General features: G+C 38.0%; 1 protein-coding gene across 7 annotated transcripts in view; it reads left to right on the top strand.

Moving 5' to 3' along the window:
* Window positions 1-24,936, top strand: part of RUFY2 (RUN and FYVE domain containing 2) — a 65,925-nt gene that overhangs the window by 25,958 nt on the left and 15,031 nt on the right. For 5 of the 7 annotated variants that reach the window (XM_010589172.3, XM_023546991.2, XM_003409296.4 and 2 more), the window contains exons 12-16: window positions 372-469; window positions 2,878-2,997; window positions 6,954-7,083; window positions 7,401-7,495; window positions 12,328-12,376. In XM_010589172.3, the coding sequence (XP_010587474.2) occupies window positions 372-469; window positions 2,878-2,997; window positions 6,954-7,083; window positions 7,401-7,495; window positions 12,328-12,376 (492 nt within the window). Of the gene's footprint in view, window positions 1-371; window positions 470-2,834; window positions 2,998-6,953; window positions 7,084-7,400; window positions 7,546-12,327; window positions 12,377-24,936 lie in introns of those variants that run through there. The other 2 variants (XM_064269636.1, XM_023546992.2) reach the window with 2 other exon arrangements.

The raw sequence follows: 24,936 nt of genomic DNA, 5'->3' as shown, positions 1-24,936 counted from the left end.
GAGAAAAATTTAATTTTTATTGAAATGCTAAGATAGTAATTACTGTGAATTTTCTAATAAAGTAAAAATGCTGTTAAGAAGACTTGTTGCCAAAAGCTCTTTACAATTGAATTAATTTGAAAAATGGCATACTTTACAAGAGTTTATTCTGTTGTCTTCCAAAAACATTGAAGGCTAAGTTTTTTTTTCTCCTTTACTACATTAAAAATGGTGACCAGTAGGACTATTGCTTTATATCCTAAAGTAATTTAATCTACAGATTAACTCTGCTTATTTCAAAGAAACAATCCATAGCAAAATGGTATAAGAAGTTTATAAATATTCAGGTTTTAAGATCAAAACTGCTATAGCCTTTATGTTTTTATAAATAGGGCTCTGAAGATGGCTTGAAAGAAAAAAATGAAATAATTGCCCGACTAGAAGAAAAAACCAGTAACATTACTGCAGCCATGAGGCAGCTGGAACAAAGGTACAGCATTTCCAATCTTAGTTTCTTTTTGTCATTTCCTCCCCCGTTTTTCTTTATTTAGCTCTGACACCTGCCACAAAAACCATACTTTGGAAAATTAGGGTAGGGTACTTTTTTTGTTGAAGCCCAGTAAGGTTTTGCCCTTTTTTGTTTTGATCGTTGCATGGAATCAAGTTGTTTTATATTAGGCTGATTGATTTGAAGTTGCCATTTTGTAGATTCAGAAAAAAGGCCTAATACTGGCAATCTCATGGGGTTTAATCTAGTCCATAAAACGAATACACAAACAAAAACCTGGAAAAAAATGAAAAGCCAACATGATCAATGGTGGGATCATCCCTGACGGATTTCCGTGCATATTGATTGTCATGTCTCTTGTCCTTCACCATCTCTTTATCTGAAACCAGGCGTTCTGAGTTGGCAAGTTTAGTTTTTCTTTGATAGGACCCTCAACCTAGCCCAAGAAATAACTTTGTTCAAATTGAATTGTTTATATTGGCATTTTTCACTTTAATTGTTGGAAAATGTACTTCCATTGCCCTGTCATGTTGGTGTCAACATATGTCTTTTCATTGCTTTCTTTGAATCTACTTATGAAAAACATAATTATTAATGCTTTATTGACATGAATATTCTTTTATTGACATCCTCTTTCTTCTTTTTTCTTTTTTGTTTTCTTTATCCCCATTTTTACATTATGGACATCTTTATTACCTTTTTCTGTCTTTGATTTCTGTCCATTCCATTATGAAGTGACAATGATTTGTTAACTCAAACTAGGACAATTGCAATGTCATTGGTGAAATGTGCCAGCAGTGACACTCAAGACCAGTACAAGCTGGTCAAAGATATATCTTTCTGAAAACCACTTATATTTAAATAGACTAAAAGAGATTCAACAGTTTTATAATATATTAAATAGAAAAGAATTTATGCTATTAAGTATTCTAAGAGGGTATTAGGAACCCTGGATGCTTCTTGGTCAGCTGCTGTGGTAAAACACTGCCATAAAGCAGAGTGGGTGCACTTGGATTCCCAAAACTACATTCCTCAAACCTCGTGCACAGGAACTGATTTGACTGTTGACCCTTTGGAGGTCAAGATTTTCAAACGCAGTTTTATCTTTTAGTTACTTTTTGATGAAAAATGTAAAAATTGTTTAAAAATAAGTTAATCTTTGGTTTCACAATGTGTTGGCACAGATGATTTTTTCCCATTGACTCACTTTTTGCCTAATGGCTCCCTTTCTGATTTTTGAAATACGTTTTAAAATAGTTTATAACCTGGATTGACTGTCTTCCTGTGCTTTAGCATCCTCAATTTTCCAGTTCCCCTTAGCTCTCTTCTATGATAGCACAACTTCAAGGCCTACCTCACTCTGACTTTTATTTTAGTTTCTGGAACTTTAGAGAAAAGCTTGGGCCTCCCCTCTTAATATTTTAAGTTAATTTTATATTTAGAGCTAACTGGAATGTTACTCTCCTTTCCTTGGAAGTGGCATTTATACGTCTGAATGTGTGAGGGATACCTCGTTGGTATGGTGTTAAGGAAGAAAGGAAGAGGCAGTTTCTTTGGTTAATCGAACAGAGATTTCTGTTATGGTTCGCTACAGAGGAGTTAATATGCCCCTTGAATACTTGAGAAATATTTTCTTATAAAAATATTGAAGTTAAATTTAAGAAATCTTAGATGGCCAAAGGAGACAGGGAGTGGGGCTAAGCACAGGGAGAAGCAATGACTTACAAATAAAAACAAAAAAATAAAAACCACGTTTTAAGCTAATTTTTAAAAGTCATTGGTGAGGGGAAAAAATGATCTAGGAATGATGCCAACTAGCACTAAGATCTTTTGAATCTTTAAAAAAAATATATCTATATATACAGCTTGGAGTAATTTAGTAAATGCATTAAGAACCTGTAGGAAGAGCTCAGCAGTTATTTGGAGTAATTGCAGGTCTCTGTTCTTGGCCTTGTAGCACACTTGATTCCTGGCATACATATCCAAGCATAATGTAAAACAGTGTGGCTTCTTCACTTAGTATAGACATAAGTATTATGCCTTTCATGGTTTTGTAATGCAGTCATGCACCTATTATACTTTGAAATTTGATTGATTATGCTCTACCTAAGTGGTAAAAGCTGTATTGCTTTGCATTGTTAATTATAAGCAAGAAATAAAACAAATTTGAAGATCATATTCTGGGCATATTATATGTATATTGAAAATCACAAAACAATTTCTAGACATTGTGTGGCTCTTTCACGTTTGAGTTTGTGAGTTTTCTCCCAAACTTTGTTTTCATTTAGAAATGTTTCTATTTCCCCATTTTTTTTTTATTTGTCTTCTTCACCCTTTTACACCCTAGTTCTAGCCTCAGTTTTACCCAAAGTTGATTTGAATTACACCAGATTGCAGCAAGCAGAGAAGGCACAAATGGAAGCTGAAGATGAGGACGAGAAATATCTACAAGAATGTCTGAGTAAATCCGACAGTCTGCAGAAACAAATCTCCCAAAAGGAGAAACAGCTGTGAGTATTTCGCTCTTGAAAACAAATACTTGTATTAACATAACTTCACCTCACTATCCCCTCCCTTTTTTTATACATAATGGTAGAACACCAATATTTCTGTTTATCTAGTGATGCCAATTGGATTGTGGGGTTTTCCTTAACAAACAAATCAGAAAGCATCATTATAATAAAACTTACATTTTAACTCCCTTTATTGTTTACAGAGCACTGTCACTCACATTGCTTATTTTGGTGCCTCACAGCAACCCTGTAAACAGACAAAACAGGATAGGTATCATATGTCCCCATTTTAGAGAGAGAGTACATTCAGAGACTGTCCTACACCTAGGAAGTGTTAAAGCTAGGATTTTAACCCAGATTTCCCACTGCTAGTCCAACTCTTCAACCACTCTGTTTCGCTGTCTTCTTCTGAGAATTTTATTCTTTCTGTTTTTGTTTAGCAAGGGCTGTTATGTCTCTAGGTACTGAGTATAATAGGCCTTTGTAACTCCAGGGAACTTTCATTATTAAAGAACATGCTCTTTCTAAGAACATTTTCATTGTTTTTTATCCATTCTGCCAATCTGTGTCCTTTAATGATATATTTAGACCACTTACATTTAGAGTAATGATTAATATGTCAGAGTTTAAGTACACCATTTCATTGTTTTTTGTTTTCCCTCTGTGTTTTTGTCCCTGTTTCATTTTTCACACCTTCCTTGGGTTACTTGAACATTGTTTAGAATTCCATTTTGATTTATCTATAGTGTTTTGGGGAGCCCTGGTGGTGCAGTGGTGAAGAGCTCAGCTGCTAACCAAAAGGTCGGCAGTTTGAATCCACCAGCCGCTCCTTTGAAACCCAAAGGGGCAGTTCTCCTCTGTCCTATAGGGTCACTATGAGTCGGAATCCACTCAACGGTGGTGAGTTTACAGTGTTTTTGAGTGTATCTCTTTATACAGTTTTTTAAGTGGTTCCTCTAAGTGTTACATTATTCATATGAAACTTTTCACAGTCTACTGGAATCAACATTTTACCACTTTAAGTGAAGTGCAGAAAGTGTACCTCCATTTAGGTCCCTTTATAACATAATTTCCTTAAATATTTCTCTACATATAGTGAGAACCACATCAGACAGTGTTATAATTTTTATTCGAACCATCATACATAATTTAGAAAAGTCTTTTCGTTGTTCTTTCTTCATTCCTGATGTTCCAAATTTCCTTCTTTAATCATTTTCTTTATGTTTGAAGAGTTTTGTTTAGCTGTTCTTTTAAGGTAGGTCTTTTGGCAACATGTTCTCTTAGTTTTGTTTCACCTAAGAAGGTCTTGATTTCACCTTTGTTTATGAAGTATATTTTCACTGGGTATAGAATTCTGGGTTGACAGTTCTTTTTCAGCACTTGAAAAAGGATGCGCCACTTCCTTTTGGCCTCCATGGTTTCTGATGAAAAATAAGCTGTCATTCAAATCACTGCTCTCTGTGGTATTGTGTCATTTCTGTTTAGCTACTTTCAATATTCTTTCTTTGTCTTTAGTTTTCCAAAGCTTGATTATGATGTTTCTGAGTACAAATTTCTTTAGATTTATCCTGTTTGGGGTTTGGTTAGCTTCTTGAATCTGTATTTTTTCAGCTCTACCTTTTATCTTCTCTCTCTTCTAGGACTCTGATAAGCATGAGTGTTAGACCCTTTGTTATAGTCCCACAGGTCCCTGATAATCTGTGTTGTTGTTTTTTCAGTCTATTTTCTTTCTGTTGTTCAGATTAGGTAATTTCTATTGTTCTATTTTCAAGTTCATTGATTCTTTCCACTGTCAGCTTCATTCTTCTATTTAGCCCATCCAAGTTGAGATTTTCCTGGGTCCTAATACAGCAAGTGTTTTTCTCTTGCATCTTGGGTATTATGTTATAAGACCTTGGATGTTACTTAAATCTGTTTTAGCAGCCCTCCGCTGAAACTACACTGACAGGGGAATGTGGACATTGACTCTTCATACCAAGTGAGTATGTAAGTTCAGGACCACCCTGGGGGGACCACCCTGGAGAAGGGCATCTCATAACTGCTGTTCAGGGATTGAAATCTAGGCTTTGCACTTGGCTTCTACTGTCATTGTGAAGAGGAGGCGTGGTGCCTTTTTTTTTTTTTTTTTTTTTTACCACTGGATGGGAGTGGAGGTCAAGGCTTCCTCCGTGGTCTCTGCTGACACCATTCTGGAGAGGAGAGGGAGAAATGCTTCATTACCACTGGGTAGGAGTGGAAATCTAGGCTCCCCACTTGGCCTTAGCCGGGGAGGGGAAGGAAGGTCTTGTTACTGCCTCATGGGGAGAAAAGCCCAGGCTTCCCAAATGGCCTCCACTGAAACTGTGGGAGGGGTGGAACCGACACCTTGTTACTGCCAGGCGAGGGTGGAAGTCTAAGCATTCACTTGGCTTTTGCTGATAGGGGCCAGAGGCCTGTGGGTTTTTTTCCCAGGTGTTTTGCTGGAGTAGGGTGTTTGTTGTCAAAACAAGTTTCTGTCTTGCTAGGCTGCCCCTTTCCTGGCACTTTGGTGAGAAGGAGTAGGCTTTTCTTAGGGCTTTTGTCTGTGCCTGTTGGTGTCTGGGCTGTGGGCATCTCCAGCACCCAGTCCGAGCCATATAGGAAGCAAAAAGAAAACCCATGAACTCACGCCATGCTGTTTCTCGAGTCCTGGGGCTCCTAGCTTGTCCGCCTTCTTCTCTACACCTTTCAGAGTTTTGTTTTGTTTTATGTATAATGTCCAGAGTTTTTAACTGTGCTTAGTAGAAGGGATAGGGAGGAATGCATCTATTCCATGTTGTCTGGAACTAGAACTCTAAGGTCCTTTTAAATTTACCACAAAATACTATTTTAGAAGCTGGTATACTGAGTAAGGCATCAGACTAGGGAATATTACCTTGGTTGAAAACTTGCATCACTTGCACATTGTGAAACTGAAACGCCTCCCCCAGAAAACAAAAACAGCACAAACGATTTTCTGTTAATCATAAGCACATTCACAAAAGGATAGTCAGCACTTTCAGGGCTTCCTCTGGCCAGAAAGATCACAAGGTGCATTTAAGTCATCGCGGTTATGAATGGCGCCAAGGGCTTTGCTGTGTAGGTCCTGCTGCCCTGCAGGTGAAAAACGGGAAGAGCAAGACTTGGATACTTTGCCAGTTAGTAAAATACAGTCTTGAAACCCTGGTAGAGTTTGACAAAAGCGTAGGTAAGGTAAATCTGATGTTATTCTGCAGTGGTACAGCTAATTGATCCCTGATCAAAGGAAGACCCAAGCAATGGAATTTTGACTACATTTGTTTTGCCGGCTAGTTCGCTTTCAGCTGGCATCTCCAGGCCATCCTCGGCAGTGTGGACCTGCTCATTCTTTGCTTGGTCTTAGATCTGCCCTTTAATTGGGTAGCTTCCAAAAGTAAACAGCAAAATAGCACTTTGTGTCAGGACTATTTTTTTCTGTTTCTGATGCACCAACCACTGAATTACTGTTTTAATCAGTAATTCAGTGGTTGCTGCAATTTTTATACCAAAATGATACTTTCATTAGTTTGTAGTGAAAAATTTCAGATGGCACAGAAATGTAAACAGTTAAAACCCCACATTCCTCCACTCATTTCCATTTCCAAGATTTAGTCAGTTTTATTAGTTTGGTGTGTGCCCTTCCAGGCATTTTCTATTTTTATATAACATGTATGTATACAAAATTGCATACATTGTAAAATGACAAACGATTATCTAACAGAATTTTCCGAGGTTGGCAAATAAATTGATACTTTGTGATCAGAAAACCCTGTGTGCTGCCGAACTTGTTTACCAAAAAATGTTTATGAAAGAAAATGCCTGAAGAGATGAATTAAAAAGGCAGACTTAATTGACCAGGAAGATGGTCTTGTTGAAGGATACGTACAGCTGTCACGTGAGACATAGCACTGAGCTTTCTTGTGTTACTTGCATTCAAGGGTTCAACTGGAAACTGATGTGAAGATTGAAAAGGAGTGGAGGCAGACTTTGCAGGAAGATCTTCAAAAGGAGAAGGATGCCTTATGTCATCTCAGAAATGAGACCCAACAAATCATTATTCTGAAAAAAGTAAATAGTGGTAAAACTTTAAAACTTATGTCTTAATGTTAAGTTGTTTAAAAAGATAATTAGATTTTAATTTAGACTTCTACCAAGAAAACAGGATATACTAGTTATCTTAGAAATTATCAGTAAGGAGATTAGTCAAGTAAATGAAAAATAGTTAATACATGTGAGCAGCCATGAAAGAGCTTTGGATAAATGTTCTTTTTCATATAAAAAGCTAAAGGGATACTTGTTTCTAATCAATGGTATATATACAACATGTTATATATTATTTCTCTCTTTTTTTTAAATTACGCTTTCTGTCTTTTATTGTTTTGAAGAAATCCCTTAACCTCCAGGATGAAAATCAGCAGTTGAAGAAAGTATGTCATGATCAAGAGCAAGCGCTTCAAGAACTTGGCAACAAGCTTAGCGAGTAATTTTTCTTTTTTCCTTCAACTGAGTAGTCACTGACTTTTATAAAAGGTACATGGGTACCACACCTAATAAGTAGTAAAATTTAAATACAGGAAAGAAAGATATGAACTATTCAAGAGAAACAAAACAAAAACCCAAATTAAAAAAGTAAGACCTGGTATGTACACATTGCATTGGAGGGATTTTAACAAAAGTTTTGTTTGATTTAGTAGGCCATAGCCCTAAACGTTTTCTAGTCGGTGAAAGCTAAGGCTCTTGTTTGGTATCTTCAATGTGAGAGAATTTGAAAATTGATTTAATACGTTTCTCTCAGAACAACAGAATTTTGAATTTTCAAAAGATCTGGGGAGATCTCTTTCAGACTGTTTAGGTAAAGAGCCAACTTGAGAAGTGGAGGTAGTTTTATGCCTTCCTGGAGTCAGGGCTTAACTTCATGCAATGCAGTTCTGTTGTGATATAATGTCGTTAGGACCGTATAAAGACAAGAAGGAGAAATAGTGTTCCACTTTTCTTACATTTTCCTCCTTGTTTCTGTGGATGGCATTTTGAGTTAGCAGCTCTTTGTGCTGAGTATTTGGGGTAAGCTAAAGAAGGCTTACTTTTAGTATTGAATGTACCACTGCCATGTTTTTTAAAAAAGTAGCATCACTTTTTTTTTTAATTCAAATAAAAATAAGAAAGCTACAATGGCCATAATCGCATCACCTGTATAAACCCTTTTGATATGTTATATGGTTAAAAAATACAAATAGCACAAAAAGGTATAAAATTAACAAGTACTCCATCCCTCTCAAGTATCAGTCTCCAAAGGTACCTAATTCCTGAACAAATTTATGTGTAAGCATCCTATCATATGTATATATATATGTGATTATATATAAATATATGTGTTCTGTCTTTTTAAAAAATTCAACTAGAATGGAGACTCATGCACTAAAGATGGGTGCAGATATATTGGCTTTTACCTTTTTTGCTTCCGAGATCATCATCCGTAAAACATGGGTTCCAGTAGGGCCACTTTTGGGTCACACTGTATTTTATACTTTCTCAACTTCATATCTCTTCTGCAATGACAAGAGTTTAATCAGGGCTGGAGAAAGGATCAGTGACCCCTTTCCAAGTTTTCCCAGACCTTACCAGTTTATCTGCTGAAACACTTCTCTTCTTCCTCCTATTCCTGTGGCTATACATTAACTGGTTGAAAGTTAAGTAAAAACTATAAAGTGTGGGATAAAGTGTAAATTATAAAAACTATAAATAAATACTCTGGATGATGAATATCTCTTTAAAAACGTGTTGATGGTGAGGGACTGAGGTTGGATCAGTGTTTTTTAACCTTGGCTTCTAAATGAACAGAATTGCCTTTAGACTTTACGTGGACTGATTGGATGGGGGAAGGGAGAGCTGTGTAGAATAACAGTGAAATGTGTGGAATAGTTTCTGTGAGTCTTCTTTTAATTTTGTGACGAGAATGTTAATCTTTTAGAGAGGCTGGCTCTTCAGCTTACCAGTGAGGCTGTATATTTTCAAGTTATTCAATATTAGATTTAAAAAGTAGTGTTCACACAGTGATATTATTGTGGAAAGAAAATGGGAGAATCAGGCAGACCTGAATCAGCATTCCTATACCTGCTGTGTCACTGGGCTCAGTGATGTAATCTCTGTAAGCCCATTTCCTGATTTGTGAAATGGAGAGTTATAAAGTCCCCAGAGGGCCCTTTTCTTATTGATTGAGAATAAGTTTGTGACGGTACCTAACACAGTGCCTTTCCCCATCTCAACCGGAATATCATTTTTCTTGTCTGTAAAATGAGCAGGTAGGGTCTGAAAGTTACTTTTCAATGCTTACATTCTTAACCTGCAAGGTTAAATATTAATGATCAATTTTAATTAGAAAATTACTTTTAATAGTGAAATAATTACTCTTATTGAAGGATTCTTATAAAGAGAAAATTTCTGATTGATTTTGGAAGGCTTTCAACATTAGCTAGCCGTCTTAACTGAGGAGCCCTGGAGGCACAGCGGTTAAAGTGATTGACTGCTAATTGAAAGGTCAGCAGTTGGAAACCACCAGCGGCTCCTTGGAAACCCTATGAGGTTGTTATGAGTTGGAATTGACTTGACAGCAGTGGGGATAGTCTTCTAACTAAATTATGATTGTAGTGGATAGAATATCTAATTTAAGAATTAAAGAAATGAAAGTAAATCTGTAAAGAATTGTTCATATGTGAAGAAAATATGGAATATATGAAATGTCAGGATGGAATATTCAAGGAAGAGAATCTAGACTAATTTATGTATTTGTGTTAAAATGACTGACAGTTTAAATTATGTGGAGAGTTTCCTTTGAAGGATGATAACCAGCTTTTTCCTTATCCTTTTTCACTGAGGCTTAGATTGTAGCAAGAAGATTTTTAGTTTAGAAAAGGTGAAACTAACAGGATTCTTCCAAATCTAGTATTCTGTAAATGCTGTCCTTTTTCTATAATCTATAGCTTTTTTGCTTTTGTTTTTTTTCCCCCCCGGGAGTAGGGGCTTCAGGATTATCAGAGGTTTGTGTAGTTAATGGGTGTTTCCTGTGGTGCCCGAATTGACTGTGTCACATTCGTTACATTCTCATGTTTTATTCTGACCCTTCTCCATGCTGTTTTTATTCCCAGGTCAGAATATTTCCACACACTTAGAAATATATGTTTCTAAATAAAAGCTAGTCAAGACGAATGATCCGAACATCTGTTTCTTCCCTGCTCAGGATAGGGAGAAGGTGCTCTTGTCCACTGTGCTTTTTGGCGCCGTAACTGATACTCCCTTTCTTTAGGATAGTTTAGCAGTATGTCTCATAATTTAGTCCGTATTTATGAATAAAAATATTTTAACCAGAAACATATGAACACCAGTCAATTTTCATAAGGGAAGTATTTTCTGAAGTGAATACCATTAAACCCATTGTCATTGAGTTGATTCTGATGTGTGGCAACTCAATGTATTGTAGACTAACACTGCTCCATATGGCTTTCTTGGCTTTAATTCCATATTCAATTTTTCTGTATTGCACAGTTAAACCATTCCTCTTGTGACTATTCTTTCCTCCAGAGTCAGTTTTCCTGGGGCACATTTTATAGATGTAAATTCAGCAAAGAAAATTTGATTATTCTGTCAATAATATTTTTACAGTGTATAGTTTTATGTTGATTATTTCCACCATAAGGGTTAGTATGAGCCAGATAAAAGACTGGCCCTTTGTTTTTATGTCTTGGAGCAAAGAACGTCTGTAGGACAAAGCAGGCTTCCAGTGTTTCCCGTTGGTAGCACAGATGTTAGTATTTTATATACCTTTTCATCCAGTAATTTCATTTCTAAATAGTATCATAAGAAAAATAATTCATATGTTTTAATGAACAAATTGAACAATAGATAATAATTACAGGTAGTCACCGACTTAACGACGTATTCAAGTTACCGCAAACTGCACTTATGACTACCTGCTTTTTTTTTTGTACGTCCTATTGTTAGTAGTACGTATTACATACAGTGTTGCAATCTATAATTGGCTGATGTTACCGTCCTCAGATGTTCAGCTGCACGTGCTCAAAGATTGAATTTATAAAGATACTGATAATAAAAAAACAATAATAATAAAAACAAAATAAAACAAAAAGAGGCATTTGAGTTACATCAGAACCAACTTATGACAGAGTCATTGGAACAGAACTCCTTCATAAGTCAGGGACTACCTGTATATAAACTGTTTTATATTCTTTTCATAGTGTACCATGTAACCATTTAATGTAATGACATGGCTGATAATAACAAGTCAATAGCTCTAAACAGTTAACAGCTCAGAATACATTCGTTAAATGAAAAAAGCTGGTTGTGGAACACTATGTAGAAAGCGATCTCATTTAAAATACACACATAGACATGTGTAGAAGATTATTGCACTAGTGGGATCACAGATAATTAAATATTTCTTTTTAAAATGTAGATTTTATTAACTTCAGCATTAACATATATATTTTTGAAAGGTGGACAGATGTCGCAACTGTAAAAACCAAAAAACCAAACCCATTGCCGTTGAGTTGATTCTGACTCATAGAGACCCTCTAAGAGTGTAACTGCCCCATAGGGTTTCCAAGGAGTGCCTGGTGGATTCAAACTGCCAGCCTTTTGGTTAGCAGCCAAATTCTTAACCACTGTGCCACCAGGGCTCCACACACATTAAGTGTTATACATACATCTTCTCTAGCAGATAGAGTCAAGTGGCAATATCAAAACTATATCTTCCTCAGTGTTGCTACTGTGACATCTACATCTGCCAGAGAAGTAGTGTACATAATACTTAACATGTGGGCTCTGGGGTCACACAGACCACGGTTTGAATCCCAGCAACCCCACTTAGCAGCTCTGTGACCTCTTGTAAGTGACTGAATCTCTTCAGGCCTCCCTTTCTTCATCTACAAAATAGGAATAATGGGACTGCATACCTCATTAAGTTTTTGTGAAAAATAAGATTGTACATTCAAAGGACATAGTGCCTGGCACATAGTAAGCCTACAATAAATCATAAAAAAAAATGCAGTTATTAATATGTTAAAATGCCAGTATTTCTTTCCTTGAAAAAAGTTTTTAAATTTAAAACATACATTTTGCTTTAGAATACTGAGAAAATATAGGAAAATATAAAATCCTACTAGGCAGAGAAGATCGTTTGTATCATATCCTGTATACAATTTTATATCCTATGAAAAATGAATACTTTTCTAATGAATTACTATGTGTTCTGTATTTAAAAATGTGTCCTGAAATTTAGACCTATTTTACTCTTTTTAGATCAAAACTTAAAATAGAAGATATAAAAGAAGCCAACAAAGCATTACAGGTGAGTAGAAAATACAGGAGCGTGTAAGTCTGCGTGAAAGTGCTCCAACCGAAAGTAAAACCGAAGCAAAAACCAAGCCTGTTGCTGTCGAGTTGATTCCGACTCCTAGCGACCCTATAGGTGAAGCCCTGAATAAACGACCCTAGGGCGCCATTACTGAACCCCAGCGTGTGGAAGACAGAAGCACTGAACGGAGAGCTTGGAGGATGGAGTGTCAGCTCTTCCCCTCCCTGTACCTCTAGAATCTCATTATTGATAATCTTTGAGTTGGAAATGACCTTAGAAATAATTTTGTCCACTTCTCTGTTTAGTGTGGAGGACAAGGTGACATTGCCTCTGAACCTGAGAATCTGAGTCTGTGTGCCAATTGGTTTTTGACCCTCAGCATGTCATGTATTTTTACTGAGCCTCAGCTGCTGCTTCTGAAAATGCACTTATGATTTGCATGGGGTTGCTTTGAATACTTAGCTTAGTGTGTGTGAAAGTGATTGATACCAATTATCAGTAAGTGCTTTTGAATATGTCTGAATGCAAGAATCCCTTCTACAACATGGGAAAAAATACCACCTCTGTATGAGCACTTTAGTCACAGGTGGCTTCCTACCTCACAAGCTACCCATGTCATCTTTTACCAAAGTATTAGATTAAAATAGTTTTAGACATCAAATAGGGCAAAAATTTAAAAAAACAAAAAGCTATCAGTCTCTTGTTCTTTACTTCCTCCTTCCTTACCTACCCCAACTCCTACCACCTGAGGGAGCTCATTTCAGTTCTTTGAGCTGTTTCTTCTAGTATTTATCCCCTTATTTCTTAGTATATACTGTTTGCTCTTGATTCATCAATTTTAGACCTTATCTATGGCTCGCTGTCACCCTGGTGTTTCTTTTCACTGTCCTCCCAGTATAATTCAATTTCAGTTTTTGTGGAATTATCATGACTGTTTGAATATTGTTCCTTGCTGGGCCAAGTGGTGTACTGAGATTATATTTTCTTTATTGAACTACATTTTCCCCTTCTGGAATTAACAATTGCCTCTTTTTTTTCTTCTTTTCCCCCTCATTAGTTTAGTTATTTTTAAACATCTAATTGAGTTTTCTATACCTTCAAACATCTCTCTAAAATGCTTTTTTTGTGTGTATGTGCTTTAGTGAAAGTTTACAGTTCAAGTAAATTTCTCATGCAAAAATTTATACAGATATTGTATTGTGACATAAGTTGCAATCACCACAAAGTGACAGCATACTCCCCCCTCCCACCCTGGCTATGCTGTGTCCATTCAACCAGTTCCTGTCCCTTCCTGCCTTCTCATCCTGCCTCCAGGTGCCAGCCGCCCATTTGATCTCATGTATCTGGCTTGAACTAAGAAGCACACCCCTCATGTGTATTGTTTTTTATTTTATACTCCTGTCTAATCTTTGTCTAAAGAGTGGGCTTCTGGAATGGTTTCAGTTCTGGGTTAACAGAGCATCTGGGGTCCATAGTTTCGGGGGTTCCTCAAGTCTCTGTCAGACCATTAAGCGTAGTCGTTTTATGCGAATGTGAGTTCTGCTCTATACTTCTGCCGTTCCATCTGGGACTGTGTTGTGTTCTCTGTCAGTGCAGTCGTTGGTGGTAGCTGGGCGCCATCTAGTTCTTTTCATCTCAGGCTGGTGGAGTCTCTGGTTTATGTGGTCCTTTAGTCTCCTGGGCTAATATTTTCCTTGTGTCTTTGGTTTTCTTTATTCTCCTTTGCTCCAAGTGGGATGAGACCGATTGATGCATCTTAGATGTCTGCTTCCTAGCTTTTAACACCCCAGATGCCACTCACCAAAGTGAGTGCAGAGCATTTTCTTTCTTTTTTTTATTAACTTTTATTGAGGTTCAAGTTGAACGTTTACAAATCAAGTCAGTCTGTCACATATAAGTTTACATACATCTTACTCCGTACTCCCACTTGCTCTCCCCCTAATGAGTCACCCCTTCAAGTCTCTCCTTTTGTGACAATTTTGCCAGCTTCCAACTCTCTCTATCCTCCCATCCCCCCTCCAGACAGGAGATGCCAACACAATCTCAAGTGTCCACCTGATATAATTAGCTCACTCTTCATCAGCATCTCTCTCCCACCCACTGACCAGTCCCTTTCATGTCTGATGAGTTCTCTTCGGGGATGGTTCCTGTCCTGGGCCAACAGAAGGTCGGGGGAGCATGGCCGCCGGGATTCCTCTAGTCTCAGTCAGACCATTAAGTCTGGTCTTTTTATGAGAATTTGGGGTCTGCATCCCACTGATCTTCTGCTCCCTCAGGGGTTCTCTGTTGTGCTCCCTGTCAGGGCAGTCATCGGTTGTGGCCGGGCACCAACTAGTTCTTCTGGTCTCAGGATGATGTAGGTCTCTGGTTCATGTGGCCCTTTCTGTCTCTTGGGCTCTTAGTTGTCGTGTGACCTTGGTGTTCTTCATTCTCCTTTCCTCCAGGTGGGTTGAGACCAATTGATGCATCTTAGATGGCAGCTTGTTAGCATTTAAGACCCCAGATGCCACATTTCAAAGTGGGATGCAGAATGTTTTCATAATAGAATTATTTTGCCAGTTGACTTAGAAGTCCCCTTAAACCATGGTCCCCAAACCCCCGCCCTTGTTCCGCTGACCTTTGAAGCATTCATTTTATCCCGGAAACTTCTTTGCTTTTGGTCCAGTCCAATTGAGCTGACCTTCCATGTATTGAGTATTGTCCTTCCCTTCACCTAAAGCAGTTCTTATCTACTAATTAATCAATAAAAAACCTTTTCCCTCCCTCCCTCCATCCCCGCCTCGTAATCACAAAAGTATGTGTTCTTCTCAGTTTATACTATTTCTCAAGATCTTGTAGTAGTGGTCTCATACAATATTTGTCCTTTTGCCTCTGAGTAATTTCGCTCAGCATAATGCCTTCCAGGTTCCTCCATGTTATGAAATGTTTCAGAGATTCGTCACTGTTCTTTATCGATGCGTAATATTCCATTGTGTGAATATACCACAATTTATTTACCCATTCATCTGTTGATGGACACCTTGGTTGCTTCCAGCTTTTTGCTATTGTAAACAGAGCTGCAGTAAACATGGGTGTGCATATATCTGTTTGTGTGAAGGCTCTTGTTTCTCTAGGGTATATTCCGAGGAGTGGGATTTCTGGGTTGTGTGGTAGTTCTATTTCTAACTGTTTAAGATAATGCCAGATAGATTTCCAAAGTGGTTGTATCATTTTACATTCCCACCAGCAGTGTATAAGAGTTCCAATCTCTCCGCAGCCTCTCCAACATTTATTATTTTGTGTTTTTTGGATTAGTGCCAGCCTTGTTGGAGTGAGATGGAATCTCATCGTAGTTTTAATTTGGATTTCTCTAATGGCTAATGATCGAGAGCATTTTCTCATGTATCTGTTGGCTGCCTGAATATCTTCTTTAGTGAAGTGTGTGTTCATATCCTTTGCCCACTTCTTGATTGGGTTGTTTGTCTTTTTGTGGTTGAGTTTTGACAGAATCATGTAGATTTTAGAGATCAGGCGCTGGTCGGAGATGTCATAGCTGAAAATTCTTTCCCAGTCTGTAGGTGGTCTTTTTACTCTTTTGGTGAGGTCTTTAGATGAGCATAGGTGTTTGATTTTTAGGAGCTCCCAGTTATCTGGTTTCTCTTCATCATTTTTGGTAATGTGTTGTATTCTGTTTATGCCTTGTATTAGGGCTCCTAGGGTTGTCCCTATTTTTTCTTCCATGATCTTTATCGTTTAGTCTTTATGTTTAGGTCTTTGATCCACTTGGAGTTAGTTTTTGTGCATGGTGTGAGGTATGGGTCCTGTTTCATTTTTTTGCAAATGGACATCCAGTTATGCCAGCACCATTTGTTAAAAAGACTATCTTTTCCCCAATTAACTGACACTGGTCCTTTGTCAAATATCAGCTGCTCATACGTGGATGGATTTATATCTGGGTTCTCAATTCTGTTCCATTGGTCTCTGTGCCTGTTGTTGTACCAGTACCAGGCTGTTTTGACTACTGTGGCTGTATAATAGCTTCTGAAATCAGGTAGAGTGAGGCCTCCCACTTTCTTCTTCTTTTTCAGTAATGCTTTGCTTATCCGGGGCTTCTTTCCCTTCCATATGAAATCGGTGATTTGTTTCTCTATCACCTTAAAAAATGACATTGGAATTTGGATCGGAAGTGCATTATATGTATAGATGGCTTTTGGTAGAATAGACATTTTTACTATGTTAAGTCTTCCTATCCATGAGCAAGGTATGTTTTTCTACTTAAGTATGTCCTTTTTAATTTCTTGTAGTAGAGTTTTGTAGTTTTCTTTGTACAGGTCTTTTACATCCTTGGTAAGATTTATTCCTAAGTATTTTATCTTCTTGGGGGCTACTGTGACTGGTATTGATTTGGTTATTTCCTCTTCGATGTTCTTTTTGTTGATGTAGAGGAATCCAAGTGATTTTTGTATGTTTATTTTATAACCTGAGACTCTGCCAAACTCTTCTATTAGTTTCAGTAGTTTTCTGGAGGATTCCTTAGGGTTTTCTGTGTATAAGATCATGTCATCTGCAAATAGAGATAATTTTACTTCCTCCTTGCCAATCCGGATACCCTTTACTTCTTTGTCTAGCCTAATTGCCCTGGCTAGGACTTCTAGCACGATGTTGAATAAGAGCGGTGATAAAGGGCATCCTTGTCTGGTTCCCGTTCTCAAGGGAAATGCTTTCAGGTTTTCTCCATTTAGAGTGATGTTGGCTGTTGGCTTTGCATAGATGCCCTTTATAATGTTGAGGAATTTTCCTTCAATTCCTATTTTGGTGGCAGTTTTTATCATAAATGGGTGTTGGACTTTGTCAAATGCCTTTTCTGCATCTATTGATAAGATCATGTGGTTTTTGTCTTTTGTTTTATTTATGTGATGGATTACATTAATGGTTTTTCTGATATTAAACCAGCCTTGCATACCTGGTATAAATCCCACTTGATCGTGGTGAATTATTTTTTGATATGTTGTTGAATTCTATCGGCTAGAATTTTGTTTAGGATTTTTGCATCTATGTTCATGAGGGATATAGGTCTGTAATTTTCTTTTTTTTTAATGTCTTTAAAAAAATATATATATATTTTTTTTTACCTGGTTTTGGTATCAGGGAGATGGTGGCTTTGTAGAATGAGCTGGGTAGTATTCCGTCATTTTCTATGCTTTGAAATACCTTTAGTAGTAGTGGTGTTAACTCTTCTCTGGAAGTTTGGTAGAACTCTGCAGTGAAGCCGTCCGGGCCAGGGCTTTTTATTGTTGGAAGTTTTTTGATTACCGTTTCAATCTCTTTTTTTGTTATGGGTCTATTTAGTTGTTCTACTTCTGAATGTGTTAGGTAGGTAGGTAGTGTTTTTCCAGGAATTCATCCATTCCTGCTAGGTTTTCAAATTTGTTAGAGTACAATTTTTCGTAATAATCTGAAATGATTCTTTTAATTTCAGTTGGTTCTGTTGTGATGTGGTCCTTCTCATTTCTTATTCGGGTTATTTGTTTCCTTTCCTGTATTTCTTTAGTCAGTCTAGCCAATGGTTTATCAATTTTGTTAATTTTTTCAAAGAACCAGCTTTTGGCTTTGTTAATTCTTTCAATTGTTTTTCTGTTCTCTAATTCATTTAGTTCAGCTCTAATTTTTATTATTTGTTTTCTTCTGGTGCCTGATGGGTTCTTTTGTTGCTCACTTTCTATTTGTTCAAGGTGTTGGGACAGTTCTCTGATTTTGGCTCTTCTTTTTGTATGTGTGCATTTATCGATATAAATTGGCCTCTGAGCACTGCTTTTGCTGTGTCCCAGAGGTTTTGATAGGAAGTATTTTCATTCTCGTTGCATTCTATGAATTTCCTTATTCCCTCCTTGATGTCTTCTATAACCCAGTCTTTTTTCAGGAGGGTATTGTTCATTTTCCAAGTATTTGATTTCTTTTCCCTAGTTTTTCTGTTATTGATTTCTAGTTTCATTGCCTTGTGGTCTGAGAAGATGCTTTGTAATATTTCGATGTTTTGGATTCTGCAAAGGTTTGTTTTATGACCTAATATGTGGTCTATTCTAGAGAATGTTCCATGTGCGCTAGAAAAAAAAGTATACTTTGCAGCAGTTGGGTGGAGAGTTCTGTATAAGTCAATGAGGTCAAGTTGGTTGATTGTTGTAAGTAGGTCTTCCGTGTCTCTATTGAGCTTCTTACTGGATGTCCTGTCCTTCTCCGAAAGTGGTGTGTTGAAGTCTCCTACTATAATTGTGGAGGTGTCTATCTCACTTTTCAATTCTGTTAAAATTTGATTTATGTATCTTGCAGCCCTGTCATTGGGTGCATAAATATTTAATATGGTTATGTCTTCCTGATCAGTTGTCCCTTTCATCATTATGTAGTGTCCTTCTTCATCCTTTGTGGTAGATTTAAGTCTAAAGTCTATTTTGTCAGAAATTAATATTGCTACTCCTTTTTTGCTTATTGTTTGCTTGATATATTTTTTTCCATCCTTTGAGTTTTAGTTTGTTTGTGTCTCTAAGTCTAAGATGTGTCTCTTGTAGGCAGCATATAGACAGATCGTGTTTCTTTATCCAGTCCGTGACTCTCTGTCTCTTTATTGGTGCATTTAGTCCATTTACATTCAGCGTAATTATAGATAAATAAATGTTTAGTGTTGTCATTTTGATGCCTTTTCATGTGTGTTGTTGGCCATTTCATTTTTCCACATATTTTTTTGTGCTGAGACATTTTTCTTAGTAAATTGTGAGATCCTCATTTTCATAGTGTTTGACTTTATGTTTGTTGAGTCGTTACGTTTTTCTTGGCTTTTATCTTGAGTTATGGAGTTGTTATACCTCTTTGTGGTTACCTTATTATTTACCCCTATTTTTCTAAGTAAAAACCTAACTTGTATTTTTCTATATCGCCTTGTATCACTCTCCATATGGCAGTTCTATTCCTCCTGTATTTAGTCCCTCTTTATGATTATTGTGATCTTTTACATATTGACTTCCGTGATTCCCTGTTATATATATTTTTTTTAATTAATCTTAATTTGTTTTTGTGATTTCCCTATTTGAGTTGATATCAGGATGTTCTGTTTTGTGACCCTGTGTCGTGCTGGTATCTGATATTTTTGGTTTTCTGACCAAACAATATCCTTTAGTATTTCTTGTAGCTTTGGTTTTTTTGTTTTTTTTTTTTTGCAAATTCTCTAAACTTGTGTTTATCTGTAAATATCTTAATTTCGCCTTCATATTTCAGAGAGAGTTTTCCTGGATATATGATCCTTGGCTGGCAGTTTTTCTCCTTCAGCGCTCTGTATATGTCGTCCCATTCCCTTCTTGCCTGCATGGTTTCTGCTGAGTAGTCTGAACTTATTCTTATTGATTCTCACTTGAAGGAAACCTTTCTTTTCTCCCTGGCTGCTTTTAAAATTTTCTCTTTATCTTTGGTTTTGGCGAGTTTGATGATAATATGTCTTGGTGTTTTTCTTTTTAGATCAATCTTAAATGGGTTTCGATGAGCATCTTGGATAGATATCCTTTCGTCTTTAATGATGTCAGGGAAGTTTTGTGTCAGGAGTTCTTCAAATATTTTCTCTGTGTTTTCTGTCCTCCCTCCCTGTTCTGGGACTCCAATCACACGCAAGTTATCCTTCTTGATAGAGTCGCACATGATTCTTAGGGTTTCTTCATTTTTTTTAGTTCTTTTATCTGATTTTTTTTCAGCTATGTTGGTGTTAATTCCCTGGTCCTCCGGATGTCCCAGTCTGCATTCTAATTGCTCGAGTCTGCTCCTCTGACTTCCTATTGCGTTGTCTAATTCTGTAATTTTATTGTTAATCTTTTGGATTTCTACATGCTGTCTCTCTATGGATTCTTGCAACTTATTAATTTTTCCACTATGTTCTTGAATAATCTTTTGAGTTTTTCAACAGTTTTATCAGTGTGTTCCTTGGCTTTTTCTGCAGTTTGCCTCATTTCGTTTCTGATGTCTTGAAGCATTCTGTAAATTAGTTTTTTGTATTCTGTGTCTGATAATTCCAGGATTGTATCTTCATTTGGGAAAGATTTTGATTCTTTTGTTTGGGGGGTTGTAGAAGCTGTCATGGTCTGCTTCTTTATATGGTTTGATATGGACTGCTGTCTCCAAGCCATCACTGGGAAACTAGTTTTTCCAGAAAATCCGCTAAAAAAAAATGCAGTCAGATCCCTATCAAAATTGCCTTTGGATTATAACCGCCACCTTGTTCCCTGTAAGGGTGAAAATCTGAGATTTGGATTATATATGCTTGGCTGTAGCTGGTTCTGTGTTTTTAGTCCAATTCGGGGTGGGTTTTTGGTCCCTGGGTTTTTTTTTTGGTTCCTTGTCTCAGGCCGAAAGAGTGGGTTAGGAAAAGACCAAAAGAAAAAAAAAAAAGGGGGTGGGGGGAGGAAAGCAAAGCCACTGCAGAGCCGGAGCCGTTCTCCCTCTGGCTCAGGAAATTCCAATGTTAATGAAGCCGCCTGGCGAGGGTGGGGGAGGGATCAGAGAGACAGGAGAGTAGCACCTCAGAATATAGCCAGAGTTGCTTGTCTTGCTTGGAATGACTATTTTATCTGAGATTCCCGAGGGGCATGTCGCCTATGTGTGCTGGCTGAGTGGAGATTGCCCCCGGGGGTCTGGCCCGCTGAAGTCACGGTCAGATCCTCCGCTGCCAGTCCAAATCCTAGCATGAAGGTTCCCCTGCTGGGACGCTTTACTCCCGGGTCCAAAATCAGTCGCTGCCTCCCGGGGACTTCTTGTCCTGCCAGCCGCGTCGCCGCGCTGCCTCCGCGAACCGGCTGGGCCCCCTCCCGGGGTTAGTTCAGGGGAGTGGTGTGGCTCCCCGTGCTTGTCCCGTGACAGCGCCCAGTCAAATGCCCGGCGGCACGATTCCCCGGCTGGGACGCTGCTCTCCCAGCTCCAAGACCAGTCACTGCCTCCCGGGGACTTCTACCACCGGCTGCGTCGCCACGCCGCCTACGCCAACCGGCTGGGCCCCCTCCCAGGGTAAGTTCAGGGGGGTAGGGCTGTGCCCCTTGTTTGCACCGTCAGCTCCCCTGGGCACTGCCCTAAATCGGGCGCCAAGGTTACCTGACTGGGACGCTGGCTCCAGGCTCCGAAAACAATCACTGCTTCCCCATATTTGTTCGTTTTCCGTCTCTAAATCTGTGTTTGTTGTTCAGGGTTCGTAGATTGTTATGTATGTGATCGATTCACTTGTTTTTCCGAGTCTTTGTTGCAAGAGGGATCCAAGGTAGCGTCTACCTAGTCGGCCATTTTGGCCCCGCCTCCGCATTTTCTTAATAAACTTTGTTATGCCAGTTGACCTAGATGTCCCCTGAAACTGTGGACCCCAGGTCCCAGCTTCAGCTACTCCATTCCTCAGAGTGTTTGAATGTGTCCAGGAAACTTCTTAGCTTTTGTTTTTGTCCAGCTGTGCTGACTTCCCTTGTATTGTGTGTTGTCCTTTCGTTCACCGAAGTTGATCCTTGTCTACTATCTAGTGAATTCTCCTCCCTCTCCCTCCCCACCCTTGTAACCATCAAAGAGTGCTTTTTCCGTGTTTAAACCTTTTCTTGAGTTCTTTTAATAGAAGTCTCATACAATATTTGTCCTTTTGTGACTAATTTTTTTTTAATTTATTTATTGTGCTTTAGGTGAAAGTTTACAAATCAAGTCAGTCTCTCATACAAAAAGCCACATACACCCGGCCTTGCACTCCCAGCTGCTCCTTCCTTAATGAGAGAGCACATTTCTCCTCTCTACCCTGTATTCCCCATGTCCGTTCAACCAGCTTCTATCCCCCTCTTCCTTCTCATCTCACCATCAGACAGAAGTCGCCCACATAGTCTTGTGTGTCTACTTGAACCATGAAGTTCACTCCTCACTAGCATCATTGTGTGACTAATATCACTTAGCACAGTGCCCTCCAAATTCATCCATGTTGTGAGGTGTTTCGCAGATTTATCATTGTTCTTTATCGTTGCATAGTATTCCGTTGTGTGTATGTACCATAATTTGTTTTTCCATTCATCTGTTGATGGGCACCTAGGTTGTTTCCATCTTTTTGCTATTGTGAACAGTCCTGCAGTGAACATGGGTGTGCACATTTCTATTTGTGTGATGGCTTTTATTTCTCTAGGGTATATTCCAAGGAGTGGGATTGCTGGATCATATGGTACTTCTGTTTCGAGCTTTCTAAGGAAGCACTAAATCGTTTTTCAAAGCGGATGTACCATTTTACATTCCCACCAGTACTGCGTAAGTGTTCCAGTCTCTCCACAACCTCTCCAACATTTATTATTTTGTGTTTTTTGGATTAGTGCCAGCCTTCTTGGGATGAGTTGGTATTTCATTGTAGTTTTGATTTGCATTTCTTTTTTAATGGTTAATGGAAACCCTGGTGGCGTAGTGGTTAAGAGCTATGGCTGTTAACCAAGAGGTCAATCGTTTGAATCTCCAGGCACTACTTGGAAACCCTCTGGGGCAGAACTCTGTTCTGTAGGGTCGCTATAAGTCGGAATTGACTCGACGGGAACAGGTTTTTTTTTTTTTTTTTTAATGGCTAATGATCTTGAACATTTCCTCATGTATCTGTTAGCCACCTGATTGTCTTCTTTGGTGAAGTGTCTATTCATATCCTTTGCCCATTTTTTTATTGGGTTATTTGTCTTTTTGTTGTTGAGGTGTTATAGTATCTTGTAGATTTTAGAGATTAGACCATTATCAGATATATCATAACCAAAAACTTTTTCCCAGTCTGTGTGTTCTCTTTTTACTCTTTTGATGAGCATAAGTGTTTGATTTTTAGGAGCTCTCAGTTATCTAGCTTATCTTCTGGTGTTTGTGCATTGCTAGTTATGGTTTGTATACTATTTATGCCATGTATTTGGGCTCCTAGCATTGTCTCTATTTTTTCTTCTGTAATCTTCATTGTTTTAGATTTTATATTTAAGTCCTTGATCCATTTTGAGTTAGTTTTTGTATATGGTGTGAAGTGTGGGTCCTGTTTCATTTTTTTTGCAGATGGATATCCAGTTATGCCACCACCATTTGTTAAAGAGGCTGTCTTTTCCCTATTTAATGGAGTTTGGGCCTTTATCAAGTATCAGCCGCTCATAGGTGGATGCATTTACATCTGGGCTGTGTGTTCTGTCCTACTGGTCTACATATGTGTTGTACCAGTTGTACAGACTGTTTTAACTTCTGTGACGGTAGAATAAGTTCTAAAATCAGGTAGTATGAGACATCCCACTTTGTTCTTCAGTAATGCTTTACTTATCTGGGGCCTCTTCCCGTTCCATATGAAGTTGGTGATTTGTTCTCCGCCTTGTTAAAAAATGCCTTTGGAATTTGGATCAGCATTGCATTGAATCTATAGATTGCTTTGGGTAGAACTGACATTTTCACAATGTTCAGTCTCCCAATCCACGAGCGTGGTATGTTTTTCCACTTATGTAAGTCTCTTTTCATTTCTTGCGGTAGCATTTTGTAGTTTTCTTTGTATAGGTCTTTTACATCTTTGGTTAGACTTATATAAGTATTTTATTTTCTTGGGGGCTATTGTGAATGGTATTGATTTGGTGATTTCCTTCTCAAAGTTCTTTTTGTTGTAGTGGAGGAATGCAACTGATTTTTATATGTTAATCTTGTATCCTGATACATTGCTGAAATCTTCTACTAGTTCCGGTAGCTTTCTTGTAGATTCTTTGGGGTTTTCTGTGTATAAGATTATGTCATCTAGGAATAGGGATACTTTTACTTCTTTTTTGCCAATTTGGATGCCCTTTATTTCTTTTTCTTGCCTTATTGCTCTGGCTAGGACCTCCAGCACAGCGTTGAATAAGAGTGGTGATAAAGGGCATCCTTTCCAGGTTCCTGTTCTCAAGGGGAATGCTTTTAGTCTCTCTCCATTTAGAATGATGTTGGCCATTGGCTTTGTGTAAATGCCCTTTATGTTGAGGAATTTCCTTTCTATTCCTATTTTGCTGGGAGTTTTTATCTGGAATGGGTGTTGGACTTTGTCAAATGCCTTTTCTGCATCTATTGATAAAATCATGTGATTCTTATCTTTTGTTTTATTTATGTGATGGATTACATAGATTGATATAAAATGCTTCTTGATAGAGTTTTTCACATGGTAAAATTTATCAGGTAATTTGCTAGGTCCTTGGTTTTTTTCCTTGGAGCTGTCCCTTCTAGAGTCCTCCACATTCCTGCCCCAGTCTGCTCTGGTAGCCCCTCCTGTCCTGAGATCTTCTCTTGCTGCCATTCTGGGAATTCCCTTCATCCTTCTCCTATATTGGCACTTCTAATGCCTCTACTCCATAACTTCTTTTTTGATTTATTCCTTTGTTTCAGGCAACACATCCTTCAGTAGCTTCCTGAAAAATGGTGAATGAAGATAAAATTTCTAAGAATTTGCACATCTAGATATGCCTTTATTCTGCTCCCACACTTTTTTTTTGATGGCTTCATGGATGCCTGCCCAACTGTCATGTTCTATAAAATAAATTTCATTTTCAAGTATATCATATATACAAAGG

The sequence above is a fragment of the Loxodonta africana genome, chromosome 16 (assembly GCF_030014295.1).
Source record: "Loxodonta africana isolate mLoxAfr1 chromosome 16, mLoxAfr1.hap2, whole genome shotgun sequence".
Lineage (NCBI taxonomy): Eukaryota > Metazoa > Chordata > Mammalia > Proboscidea > Elephantidae > Loxodonta > Loxodonta africana.
Note: the sequence above shows the minus strand (reverse complement) of the source record. Positions and strands in the feature narration are given on the sequence as shown.